At 40.8% G+C, this 14,599-nt stretch overlaps 1 protein-coding gene across 1 annotated transcript; it reads left to right on the forward strand.

Annotated features, from left to right (window-relative positions):
* The first annotated feature begins 162 nt into the window (after nucleotides 1–162).
* On the forward strand, nucleotides 163–11,421 carry MAP1LC3A (microtubule associated protein 1 light chain 3 alpha). Its single transcript, XM_083147697.1, has 4 exons — nucleotides 163–408; nucleotides 5,134–5,189; nucleotides 7,770–7,876; nucleotides 10,795–11,421. The coding sequence occupies exons 1-4, from the start codon at nucleotides 369–371 to the stop codon at nucleotides 10,952–10,954; spliced, it is 363 nt and encodes a 120-aa protein (XP_083003823.1). The 5' UTR covers nucleotides 163–368; the 3' UTR covers nucleotides 10,955–11,421.
* Nucleotides 11,422–14,599: the final 3,178 nt, after the last annotated feature.

Consider the following 14,599-nt stretch of genomic DNA (forward strand, 5'->3'; position numbering starts at 1 on the left):
GTTAATGATAATAAATCCCGACAGTACCTACACATATACAGTACAGTCTATACATATAAATCAAAACCCGTGCCCAGCAGCAAGATGCAAAAACATCAGCACTGTGTAGAAATGACCGCTAGGTGGCAGCCGTTGCGGGAATGTTTTGCAGCCTCCCCTTTAAAGACGTCATACAATTGGTTACATTGTGTCCGTACAGAGCGTGAGAGCGGAGCGGTGTCACACAGAGACAGAGGACTCGGAGACGACGAGACAACGGGGTAAAGCGAAAAGGCTCCGGCGTGTACCAAGGAGGGAAGGATCGGAGAGAAGCTGGGGAATCAAGTCTGACAAACCCGGTCGTGAGTAATATCGGGACAGACCCCAAGATGCCGTCAGAGCGGCCCTTTAAACACAGGAGGAGCTTTGGTAAGTGACTGATCCCTAGTGGGTGAAATCTATTTTTATATTATTTCTTTCTTCCTGTAGTGTTGTGTTAGGAACAACAGCTGGCTATGGAGTAAGCAGAACACTCAGACCTTCTAATAATCTTTGGTCACATCACTGGACCTTACATACAAACACACTGGTGTCATATTATGTTCTGGGAATCTGCAGTCAGGAGATCACTTGTCATCATATTAAACGGTCTTATAGCCTGCAGGCAGTAAGTAGATTGATATAAACTACACAGAACACAGGAAGATCCTGTCCTGACAGTCTGCATGAGAGTCAAAACATCGATGGACATCACCATATAATATAATATAAATAAACATCACTGGACATCACCATGTGTAGAATATAAATAGACCTCACTGGACATCATGTGTAGAATATAAATAAACATCACTATGTATAGAATGTAAATAAACATTGCTGACATCACCAAAAATATAGTATAAATAAACATCACTGGACATCACCATAAATATACATATAATATAATATACAAATAAACATAGCTGGACATCACTATAAATATAGTATAAATAAACATCACTGGACCTCACTATGTATATCATATAAGTAAACATCACTGGACATCACCATGTATATAATATAAACATAGATGGACATCACCATAAATATAGTAAATAAACATCACTGGACATCTCCATGTATAAAATAATATAAATAAACATCACTGGACATCACCATAAATATAATATAAACATAGCCGGACATCACCATAAATATAGTATAAATAAACATCACTGGACATCACCATAAACATAAGGAAATATCAATGTACAACAAGATAAATATAAATAAACATAGCTATGAATAGGATGTAAATATATAAAGAAATATCACTGGTCATACATAGCCCAGCACTTATTTCCTGTCCTGTTAATCAGGGAACAGTAGCATGGAAACCTAGATGTTGGGATGTGGCATTTGTGTTCTTTTTAGAACTAAGTGGCATATTTGCCATGAAGAAGTTAATATTTATTATCATTGATCCAATAAACCTACATAAGGTCAGAATGTTTTCTTTCACTCAGTAAGAGATGGCTAATAACAGGTGCTGCTTGGGTCACATGATGTTTATCCTCTTGTCATTCACAATTCTCTCATATGTTGTGTTTCCTGTGATTCATCCGTTATGGAATCTGGAGCAATCCCTTTAAATTGAACCTAGTTTTATGTGTTCCATTTCAGAACTCTACCGAACACCTTCATGCAGTGGCAACATTTCTTTTATATATCTCCATAATTTGGTTAACCTGCAACCAGACCATCAGTCTGCTTTACAGAGGAAAAATGTATTTTTAGAGATAGTAATCTTTTAAACCGTTTTCTTTTTTGTCTGCCTTTAATTACCCAGTCCTGTTTTGTTCCTGGCTGTAAAGCACTATGGAACATAAATGCACTATACGAGTAACTGCTAATAGATTACTAAAGATCTCCAGGGTCAAAAAAATGTTAAAACAATGATATGGAGTCCTAGTTATTCTTGGTAAACAGAATTTGTACATATCTAGTAGATTAGGGTATCACATGTATGGTTATCAGCACTTAGGACTGATCCATATTCTGCAGCCTGGGACCCAGACAGGCCACAACATGCATGCTGGGACTTGTAGTTTCACAACAGCGGGAGAACCACAGTTTGCATAGCACTTGTATAAAGATAAATGGCATTTACTGCCATATCATAATTCTATTTTCAGTCTGTGTACTTCTGTTCATGTCTATCTGTACATGGTACTTGTAGGCTGTAGTGTAACAATAACAACTTATTTTGCTTTGATGTAGAACAGTATCATCTTCCCTGTATATAGTATTGTGCCTTATTCCAGTGTTTACACCTGAATTATACACAGAAGTACACGGCTCCTATCCATATCCTTCCTGGAGCAAACACGACGCCCTGCTCCCTTCCTCCACACACCCCTATTTTAATCTATGGCTTCTCTATCTTGTTTTTAAACATAAACTGTACTACATCTTAACCCATTATATTATGAGAGTTTTCTCAGATTATCACTTTTTTTTTCTTTTTTTTTCAAAATAATTTTTATTAAGTCAGCATAATGATATCCCACTCAGATTATCACTTTTGGCTGCTGCATATTGCCAGCCTTGTCAGGACAGGTTGACATTCTTGTATGTCCCAGTTACAGTCCTCCAATTGGTAGCCATGGTACAGACCTGTTTACGTATGCAAAGTGAACACAAGGGGGCAGTACAGTAGCACTTGTGTTATTCTATCTTTTCTTTGTTTTCTTTTTCGTTCTGTCACTTCTATTCCTATACTGTATTGGATAGTTGGACGTGACCATATGGTGTGCACGTTCACTGACAATGCCTAGGGCGCTGTAAATCTATACATGGTTCTGGATAATGGGAGTCTTTATACAAAAGCTCATTCTAAGCTGGTTCATTATACTGTATGTAGTACATATGTTATAATGTGAATAACAGAGAAATATTTATTGATGTGGCAGTAGAAATATTTGTTTTATTGTTAACAGTGATGACTATCAGATGTCTCACTAGTTATGTTTTAGCCCTTGGCTTACCGGGTGAACCATATTGGTGAAATATTACTCTTTCTTAGAAATGCAGTAGAAGATCACAAAGGTTTTTATAGTACCAATAATGGGCCTAATTCAGTTGCAGTAGTAAAGCGGCTATTGGGCCTGATTCACACCTGATCACAGATGCAGATGACTGAGTATTTAGACGCCACCCAGACAGAGTGAACACCGGCCTTGTGTAAATCTGCCAGTGACTTACAAAAATATTGCTATCTGCTATCCTGTTGCACATCACTCCCCATCTGGGCAGATGTGAGTAAGTCTGACCACTCTGCGACAGATACAGGCTGATCCCGTATGGCGCTGACATCACACACCCTTCCTTGATACTCCCAGAAAATGTTGGGAATCCACCCCAAGTGCAGACTTCCTGTCCGTCAAATTGCGGGAGGATTGTGATTAGTTATTTTTGCACTTTCTGTCCCTATTTGAGCTTGCGCATGCGCTATGTTTCTGTTATAGACGCTACGATCCGCGATGTGCAGTCATTCAATATTCAAACTGATTGCAAATTTGCACATCAGTCAATGTAATCTTGCTACAAGTAAATTTTGGTGGTGGTCGCAATGATGGAGTGTCAGGAAGACCGCTTTTGGGGGTGGTAGTGATGAGCAGTCGGGTAAACGATGGCATGTCATAACCGTTCAGACGGCATGTTCTGGGTGTGCATAAATTAGCAGTTGGAATCTTACTTAATACTGGAGAGCGCTCTGTGTGCCGGAGGAGCCTGTGCTTCTACAGAGGCAGTCTGAATCTGCGACGGGACCACATCTGCGCCTTGTTACTGATGTATAAGCATTCCATTGAAAATGATGGCACAGAAGTGAGCATCTCTGTACTCCAGGTTAGCTTATGTCCAAATTGGTATATAATCGCAATTGCAAACAGGGGCACCTGGAGGGTATGTTTTTTTCCAAATTGGGTGCAGTCTGGGACTCGGGCGCCCGTCTTTACAGTGCACACTGCACCCGTTATAGATATGCCACTGAACCCCCCTCTGTAGAACAATAAGGCCCAATATGTGTGCACAGAGCTGAAGCCATGATTGCCTGGGTCATACTAGTCCCTCATGAGAGAAGATCACAGTTCTACTAGAAATGATAGCACTCTGATTTTTTATTTCCCTTTTGTGTTTTGTGCTATGCCTGTCCAATATGCAATATTTCCCAATATGCTGTCAATCACATAGTTTTAGTTGTGGTTGTTCTGGATTTGCATGGTGTCCTGTGTTCTAGCTTGCCTGAAGTACTGGTGTCCTATGTAAGCAGATCAGGCCAGTATGTATGATCCTATATACAACATTTAGGTGGTACAGTGCACAATTAATATGATTGTTTGGTTACCACACACACATATAGTATACAGTCAATATCTATACAGGATCTTCCAACATTTAAATGATCATATTCAGATGTCGACTGTGTATAATTTTATGCTCAGAATTAAGTGATTTTCTTTAAATCCATTTAAACCAACTTTGTTCATCCTCACAATTAGAGCATGTTTCTGCACATTACAACAGGTAGTTTTGAATAAACACTGCAAAAAAAAAAGTGGATGTATTAAAATTATATTTTAAGCTAATTTGTTTTGCTACACTTGCAAATGGTATGGGAAAATGTGTTCGTGGAATATTATCCACATTTTCCTTTTAAAAGTGCTTACTGTCTCCTTTAAATATAATAATTACCTTTTTTAAGAGGGTATTTACCAAAGCAGGGCAAGTGAATAAATTGTGAGATATAAATACCAGCCAATCAGCATTGAACTTACAACTTACAGCCTGTATTTGGAAAATGATGACCTGATTATTTTGTATTTTTTTTTTTCATCTCTCTGCAAACTTTGATTAACCCCCTTAAACATTATCCAAACTAATTTTCTTTTTTTTTTTTTTTCACAAGCCCTTGAACTAGTTGTTCAATAATTAATTCCTGTATATGGTCAGAAGTGATGCATCAGATTTTGTAGTGATATCCATGCTTCAGTACTAATTAAATCACCTGTGTGCTAAGAGTTACACTATTGCTTTTTCTCTTCAATCTCTGCCCATTTCTTGGTAATCCACTGGTGCCTCATCCAATCTTTCTGTCCCTTTTTTTTTCAGCTGAAAGATGTGCTGAGGTTCGTCAAATCCGTGAGCAACATCCCAGTAAAATCCCGGTGAGTACCATACGCGTATGCAGTGTATATGACTGGTCATGCTCAAGAGGACAGTTGATGACTCCAGCTCATTTACATATACACTTGCAACCAAAGAAGGGTTGTAATTTCCTGTGTAGAGCTGGATGTAAATGAAAATATGGCTGTTTGGAGGCATGGGGTAGGTGCAAGTGCCCATTTATTGTCATGAATAGTAATTTACCAGGACAAAGTAGACATGGCTTCACTTTGAAATGTGTATAGCTCTAACTTCATTTCCCATGTTTCTATTGAGCCATGTTCAATCTAGCGCCCTGCACCTTTCAAACCTCATAGTTCCTCTGTGTTACTCTTTCTTACTTGGAGTCAGGGCCACCATCAGGGGGTGCTCTAGGGACAACAGAGGGGTAGGGCCTGGGCCAATCTATTCCCGCAGCAACCCCCTGCCTCTTCACCACACAGCCCCTTGCCACCACCAAGCCCTACCCTCTGGACAGTTGCCGTCATTCACCCTCACAGCGATGGGCCACAGTTGGTCTGCAGCCTGCTGCACTTCAGGCCTTCGGCCTAGTGGCCGGAGCCCTGCTCCGAATCCCAGCAGCGGCTGCTGGCCACCTGGGACGTATAAGCATGTAGTGCGGTGGGCAGCAGGACAACCAGAAGCCCCCACAATTGCGATGTGACGTGATGACATTACGCCGTGTGCCAGCTGGAGGACATGCCAGCCAGAGGACACCCACCCTCACATCAGAGAACCTGGATACCCGCTGGCGCCACACAAGGGACTCAGCACTGCATCAGGGAGATGCTCCTGCTGCTGCACTGCAACTTCCCCCAGCAGTTCCCCACTATATAATATAGATATGAGAGAGAGAGCTAAAGCGCAGACAAGGATTTTTTTTATTTTTGTTCGCTTTAACTTTTTTGGGGGTGGGGGCAGGAGCAGCGGCCCTGTCTATCTGGGCTGACCCTGCTTGGAGTAGTGTTTCTAGCAGTCTGCTGTGCATCTCATTACATACAGGCCTATAGCTGGCAGGAAGACACCTATACACACACATGATAAGGTCTGATGACAGAAATATCTGTCCTTAAGCAACAGTCTCTGCTGTTTTCTGGAAGAAAAAAAAAAAAAAAGTTAATGATTTGGAGAACAGCCTGATATGCTGCAAATTGGCCTCACTGATATCCCTGACCTTGTAAGGGGCGGATTTATTTTCCCTTGAAACCCGTATTAAAAGTTGTATAATGAAGGGCATGTGCACCAAGTTTGGGCCAGATATATGTGTGTAATAAATAGATAGCTTGCCCTGGCTCCAAAAGATGTTTGTTTGTTTTTTAGTTCAAACCCTGGCAGTATGCTACTTTAGATAAATAATAAAGTGTATGTGTAAATGTCAATAATTTCTATTTTCCTTTAACTCTCCTTAATTAATTAAGCTTCAAGTGTGCCGGTGCTGCATTGCCTACGCTGCTCTTATCTTTATCCAATCACTAACCTTAGCTTTTCCAGCTTTCGAGCTGTGGTTGCCAGGGCTCTGTAGGAGTATGTGCAAGGGCAGCAGCATTAGTAAACGCCTTTTTTAGGCAGTGGTTTAACCATTATGACATCACAGCATGACTTCGCAAACCCCACTAGAACAGACAGACACAATACATTTTCTATATACATTTTTGTCATTGGGGCCCTGACCTGCATGGAGTTATTTTATGTTAAATACTGTATCTGTAACAAGTGATGGTCCACATCCATCAATGCATGTTGCAGCTTATGAAGAACAAACAAATATACATAAACATTCTATTATATACCCTCTTGCGGCAGAGACAGCATCTCTTAACATGAGAACAAGAGAAAAATATCGGCGCTAACTCCAACTACCGCACTAATGTTTTAAAAGGTTGTACAGTTTTTGGGTATGAACCCTATACGCTGCTGCAAATAGACACCAATCAAATGTATGTATAGGTTTGCAACAGGTTCCTGCAGCGTTTATATACGGAAATGCCTATTTCCAAAGATGCATAGACCATCTCTTAACATGAGAGTAATGTGGAGAATCCAGACCAGGTTTTGGAAGCAGTAGCAGCAGCAGGGTTGTGTAATCAGCAGCACCTGTGCTCTCCTGATATTCCTGATATAAGTTTAAGTAAATATATATATATCCAGAGACAGGCAAGATACCCCAGACAGGCACAGGCAGAAGAGACTGCTCCTGACAGGTAAGGGGGGTGGGGCTATCAGTGGACCCAGGCCCACAAAGAGCCCCTCCTCCATTAGGCCCAGGTTATTAGTACCCGCTCCCTCCACAGTGGCAGTGTCTATCTGTTATTTTCTAATATCACCACCGAGTTCCTGAACCTATTTTGACAAAAAAATAAAAGTGCTGAATAAAACAAAACAAGTGGTGCTTACCAAAATAGCTAACAGCAGAGTCAATCAATGATTGATATGCATATGAACTTATTGCTTAGGTAACCCAGTGTGACGTTCCCCTAACCGGGATGAGCAGCATAATGACCAGTTAATATAACCGGCTATTAGTGGCCAGAAAGTTGTATTTCACTGTGCTATATACTGACCTGTTCATTTTCTGTATTTAGGTTATTATTGAGAGGTACAAGGGAGAAAAACAGCTTCCTGTTCTGGACAAAACTAAGTTTTTGGTGCCTGATCATGTGAACATGAGCGAGTTAGTGAAGATAATCAGGTAATGACATCAAATTCAACTTCCATGTGACTATCTGTAAAATATCTTTTGCATTTTTATGAAATAGTTTTTAAGAACCATGTTATTGAGAGAAATTTTTGCTTGTTAAGTAATAACTGAAGTCCAAAAATTTAACTTTTATTACCCATATTTTTATTATAAGAATTGAATTTCCTTCAACTTGAACGTCATGTGACTTTCTCCTGGAGGGAGAAACTATATATACTAACTGCAGCAGCGATAAGCACTGTAAGGACCAATTGGTTGGAGGGAGAAATTTTCATTGCAAGCCATATTTTCCTGTTTTTCTGTTGGCGACAGCTGGGGTCTAAACATTCATGCTTCCGAGTTGGAGAAGAGGCAACAGGGTCACCAGACCTAGCAGGGATGATCATGTAGGCTGACATTCATCTTCAATTTAACTGTCCAAAAGGACCATTCACAGTGTAATTTTATAGTTACTTAAACCTTCCATATTATAATAAGCAAATAAATGGTGGGTTTTTTTTTTTACAAAAAATAAATAAGGTAAATGATCATCATGCGTACTAGTATTCTTATCTACTATTATAAAGGCTTCTGCAGGATACAAGTTGTAATATGTTATCACAAGATGTTTACAGTCATGTAAATGTTTGAAGGATAGTTTAAATGAGGGCAGAATCTGCAATAAAGCATAAGTGTCAAGGTCCGTTGCTCACAGTGTTATATAATTGTAGTAATAAAGGAATACATATGAATGAACATCAGTCAGGCTAACAGTGGTCAGAATACTGATGCTGTCATCCTGATGGATGGAATCCTGACGGGGTCAGGTACAGTAAGTATACTCACCATCCTCCTCCTCCCCTAACCCTAATTCACCCTTCTAGCATCCTAACCCCCACACCCCGCAGCTTGACTCTAACCACCCTTCCTGGTGCCTAACCCTAACACTCACCCCGCAGCCTAGCCCTAACTTTCTCTTCTCCGCAGCCTAACCCTAAATCACACCACTAGTGCCTAAACCCACCCCTACCCCATCACCAGCCTGATCCTAACCCGCCTGCATGCTCGCCAATTGGGATGCCGGCTGTCTGTATTCTGACATTGGTATTATGATCCTTTCGGTGTCTGGCAGTCATGATGCCAGCGTCATTATATTGAACACCAGCCTCCTGAATAAGTGTATGTAGCATTTGTAGAGTGTTAATATGGAAATGACTGCTCATCCAATTACTGTTGTAATGAATTAATGAGTGAGAAGTGCAGAGGGATTTTTTAAACTATGTACAGACCCATTATATACATCTTGCCATCATACAGGACTGCACTTGAATTGGAAATGTTAAAAACATTAAAGGGCTGCTTCTGAGTCTAATGCACATGCATCCGTTTCTTTATACCTATTACTATACATCTATTATAGGTGTATGATGCACATAGACCCCTCGATCCAGGGGGGCCCACACCATACACCAAGAACCCATGTTGCTGCTGCTGCAGAAACCACACTGTAACACAGACTGGTGCACTCGTATGTACCAACATTGATTGCACCATCAAAACTTACACCATCCCTATTGTAGGTGCTGTTTCTCTGTCTGAGCAATTCTGTATCTTTGTATGGAACCTCTTTCTGCAACACACCTCCCACACTCTCATAACATGTAAAATCTCATTGCATCTTTTTTTTATTCCCCCTCCCCCACCAGCCAGGAACATCCCTCACATTTCCAGTACCGTGCATCAAATTCTGAACTACAACTTTGTGCATACAAATCCAGGATGAATTTGTATGCACAGAGCCGGATTAAAGATTGTGGGTGCCCCTACTCCAAAATATTTACAAACTTACATACACACACACACACAACAGACACACACTGAACCAGGGATTTCACCCACCGCAGTGTCACCGGCGGTTCCTCTAGCTAGCATGGAATACTGGGTGATAGATGGCTCCTCTTCTTGCAGAGCTTCCACCTCAAGACTCTCCACCTTTGGGTTCTGTCAGTCTCTGGCAGGGCACTCTCCGGATCAGAGTTTGGAAGCCAATGAAGTACAGATTTCAATCCTGTTGCTTCGTAGCACCTGAATCCCCGCGCTACGATGCAACGGATGTGTACGCTTACACATCTGCTCACATGCGCCAGCACAGAGGAAAAATCCTTTGACAGTTATTTACCGTTATGAAAAGTAAGCCTAGACTTACTTTTCATATGGATGGTTTCTGCCATTTGCTGGGGTCCTTCCAGCATTTCCATGGGTGCACCCACCGTTTGTGGCCACGCCCATTAGCTGCTGGGCGGACCCAGCAATTGCCCCCTGCCTGTCACTCATTTTGCAAATGCCCTGGGGAGTGAAAAATCTTGCTGAATCCATTTGCTCGACTATGCGCATACCCCCACCATCAGGGACCGGTCCAAATTCGGACCTTTACGAACAGGTCTGAATCGGTCCCTTGGAGAGGAACATTTATTTGATCAAAATCAATATTGTACTTCTGGGTCCAAAACACATTTATTGGTATTTAAAAATGATCTACATTAAAATAAAAATCACCTGTTAGCAAACTTATGAAACCCAATGTCCATTAAGATCTTAGACAAAATTGGCACACTTTCAGTCTGGTTTGAATGTAAACAGGTCTTCAGCCTATCCCCTGCCCATTAAGTGTCAAACCAAAAACGCCTTGTGTAGTTGAAGTTAAGTGACTAATAGGGGCCACTCTATAAGCAGCATTTCAACAATTAGCAACCAAGAGCTTGACAATGATGACTCTTACACAAACAAGCAGCAAATGAAAAAGCAATGGAGGGGACTACATTGGTAGTACCGGACCCCCATCTTGGCCTGTATTGTGTGTGTTTTTTAAATTATTATTCTATTTAGTTGTATTTTTTTAATTTAAATGTATAATATTTATGTTTCCCTAGACGTCGACTGCAACTAAACCCAACGCAAGCCTTTTTCCTTTTGGTGAACCAAAGGAGCATGGTTAGCGTGTCCTCTGCCATCCTGGACATATACGAGCAAGAGAAAGATGAAGATGGTTTTCTGTATATGGTTTATGCCTCACAGGAAACCTTTGGCTAATGAAGTTTCTCCATTGCTCAGTATGTACTTGCATATGTTAACAAATATGTATATGAAAACACCTGTTCATACTGACATTAATGTTTGCACACATTTTCTCTTCTCTAGGTTGACACAGACACAAATTGTTGCACATGCATTCCACTTGACGTTGCACATCCTCGTGTGCGGTCTGTTCCTTATACATTTGGTCTTGCATCCACATACACCTCCTGAAACACAATCACTCATAATTACCTTCTGTGTACATGTGGGTGAACCTATGCTTTCACACAATCATTTTTTTGCTGTTACACACACTAGCCTTTTTGTCCATTACAAAAAGACTGCAGGGACTCTGAATATTTGCTAATTATCAACCTGTTTTGTGCAACCAGAAATTTCTGCTTGTGTTACTATATATACACACACTAAGGGGGAAATTTACTAAAGGAAATTTGTAAAAAATAGGTGTATTTGTATCCAGAAATACACTTATTTTTGACATTTACTATCCCGAAAATACGGCAATTCGTAGTCGTATTGATGTGCTATCAATACGAATACGAATTGCCGTATTTTCGGGATAGTAAATGTCAAAAATAAGTGTATTTCTGGATACAAATACACCTATTTTTTTACAAATTTCCTTTAGTAAATTTCCCCCCATGTGTCTTTTGTGGATTTGACGTGACAACCTTGCTGACTTTCCCGCCATTTTATCATGCATTTTAGAAGCCATCAATCAATTGGCTTTATAAACCAGAACTCACTTTGGAGTGCAGTATAGCTGTGGAAATGTTTTTAGAAAATATGGCAGTATACTGTGTATTGAGAGTTAACGTCAGTAGGAAGTCAGGTGGACACCTATTTGTTTTCCCTGTTTTTTTTTTTTTTTATTACAAGTAGCCACTTGCTGGCCAAATGTACATTCAATTTATGTGGTAAAAAAAAAAAAAAAAGATAAAGACAAACCTTTTAGGTGCAAATTGCTAATAGTTTTGAACAAGTTCAAACCCAATGTCTGTTTTGCTAAAATGTATTAATTTCATGCTTAATTTTATTAGTGCTTTTAACCTTTTTTTTCCCTCAAAACCCCCACCCCATATTTCCAAAAATGTCATGAAAATGTAACCAGCCACCCTTCTGAAAAAGCCTTCAAAGTGTAAAAAAAAAAAAAAAGTGTATAAAACCCGTTGTGTATATAAAGATGGATATTCCACATGTATAAAGTTAAATAAAAAAATAAATAAATGTGGCAGTCTAGTGCTTACTTATTTATATGAAACATCTGCGCTAATATCATACATCGCTACATAGGAAACTAGCACTAAATAATACAATCTAGTCTTCTATTATAGTGAAAATCATAAATAGCCAAAATCACAAATGGCCCCGATTGTGGTTGACTCGGTAGGCTGCAAAGCTTGCAGCTTGCAGCTTACCGAGTCCCATAGGGCCTGCTTTGCCGTATCGCCTCACAACCATGGTGGTGGGGAAATCATTTGTTGGTCGCCGACCATCGAATGATTTCTTCAGGCCACGCAAATATAAGTCAGTGTAGACTGACATATTTGTGGGCAGAGTGACATCAGCCATCCACCCCCGGCACTCCATGTCTGTCCCGCAATCCTATCGGAATGGCCAGCATTTTCATGGGGACGCCCATTAAACACTGGGTGTTCCCATGGGCGCGACCTAGGCCCGCCACCCCATGCCCCCGCCTGCTCTGCTCCGCTCCCTGTGAACAGGCCGGCGACTATGCAAGTCCATTCGCCAAGAGAGCCTACACATGCACATAAATCATCATGTGCAGATAAAAACATTGACCCCCATTGTGAATAGTCAATATCAGTGGCTTCTGGGATCTGGGGTGTTCAAGGGAAATCACGTAGTCAAAATCGTACATAGCCAAAATCTCACTGTATGCACCTCAGGACTAAAAAAGTTGTGTACGGTGCTAAAGGGGCTATAGGCTATATTGACTATGCGATTTCCCCTTAAAGTGCATGGATCTGATTTTGGCTGAATGCACTTTTGATTTATGTGCACAAGCGATTCTGACTACGTCCGATTTGGTCTATGGCCAAGTACATTATAGCCGACAGTCTATTTGGCCAGCTAAAACACAGTTGATTCTGACTAGCTAGCTAGACAATTTTGACTATATACTGTAGATAAAAATGTATGCCAAATCGCACTATGTGTTCACTACGTTAGTTTCAGAGTAAAGGGCATCTCTCAAACAAATAATGAATATGCCTGCTGAAAATGCAACTTATCAAATCACTGCAAGCCTGTAATACCACAACTAGTGATGTCACTGGTTGCTAGTGAATTAATATTCTTCATGGTCTGTCATTTTGGCTATGCCCACTCAATGGTTGGTTTCACTATCAGGCTTTCGGGTCTGTGTATTAAGCTTTGGAGAGATAAAGAACCAGCCAATCAGCTGCTAAATGCCATGTTACAGACTGTTTGTTTAAAAAAATGACAGTAGATCAGTCGGCTTAGTACATATGCCACTTTATCACTTTTTCAGCTTACGAAATACCTGTCAATTATCATTTACTGGTGTATTTCATACTAAGCTTTGTTGCTTTGATGTAGCATTCTTATTAAAATTTTGCTTAGTCCATAATATGGCTTCCTGGTGCCAAGCATGCAGTACATGGTCAGAATAGTAAGTAACATACTAACATATTTGTGGAAAATTGTAAATCTATATGAAATGTATTTATCTTTATAAACCAGTTTTTTTCCTGTGCATTTGACATTCTCATATGAAATATGTCCAATATAAACACATGCAATTGTCCCAAGAATTATAGCAGGCAAATGATAGTTATTGTATATAAGTATTCTCTTTTAAGGGGGAAAAAAAGTAAACAAATCATAAAACAACAATACTTTCTAAGTAAAGCTGGCCACACATCTACAGATTTATTGTCAGATCTGGCTGGTTGGAACAAACACCTGGTAATGGATGAGAGCAAATGACCGTTCACCATTTGCTTTGAAATACTGGAAAACTGCCAAAATCTGTTCTTCAGCCGTTACCAGGTTTTTGTTTCAACCAGCCAGAACGTACAATCAATCTGTAGATGTATGGCCACCTTAAGTTTTGAAAACCATCATGCTGATCTAGTTATAAAACTTTGCATACGTTTAAAGGCAATACCTAGGTTTGTTGTTAACCTACTTACAGTGAAGGCAGCCATTTTGTGGTTTCCTATGCACAGAGAATGGACACGTTGATTTGTTCAGCCCACACAATGGATTCAGTACTGAATCCCGGCGGTCGGGATCCCGGCGTTCAGAATTCCGACGCCGGAATCCCGAAAGCCAAAATCCCGACAAGGGGGGGGGGACGTGGATCGCCCCCCCTTGCGGGCTCGCTGCGCTCGCCACGCAGCGGGCCCGGTGCGCTCGCCACGCAGCGGGCTCGGTGCCTCGCTACGCTCGGCACACTAATTTATTCTCCCTCCAGGGGTGTAGTGGACACCCACGGAGGGAGAATGTGTCGGGATTCCGGCGTCAGGATTCTGAATGCCGGGATCCCGACCGCAGGGATTTTAACTGCATCCCCACACAATAAGTGCCTTGAGTGCATATCTGCCAGCTAGGTAAAATCCCCCAATGCGAGCGTCCATTCCTAAATTGTTA

The sequence above is a fragment of the Crinia signifera genome, chromosome 6, assembly GCF_055691185.1.
Source record: "Crinia signifera chromosome 6, ASM5569118v1, whole genome shotgun sequence".
NCBI lineage: Eukaryota > Metazoa > Chordata > Amphibia > Anura > Myobatrachidae > Crinia > Crinia signifera.

What these genes read in the sequence shown, in the direction of transcription:
- MAP1LC3A (XM_083147697.1), top strand. Translation starts at nt 369, where the DNA reads ATGCCGTCAGAGCGGCCCTTTAAACACAGGAGGAGCTTTG. An exon ending in TAAACACAGGAGGAGCTTTG is followed by an intron (nt 409 to 5,133) that starts GTAAGTGACTGA and finishes TTTTTTTTTCAG; the next exon opens with CTGAAAGATGTGCTGAGGTT. An exon ending in AACATCCCAGTAAAATCCCG is followed by an intron (nt 5,190 to 7,769) that starts GTGAGTACCATA and finishes TTCTGTATTTAG; the next exon opens with GTTATTATTGAGAGGTACAA.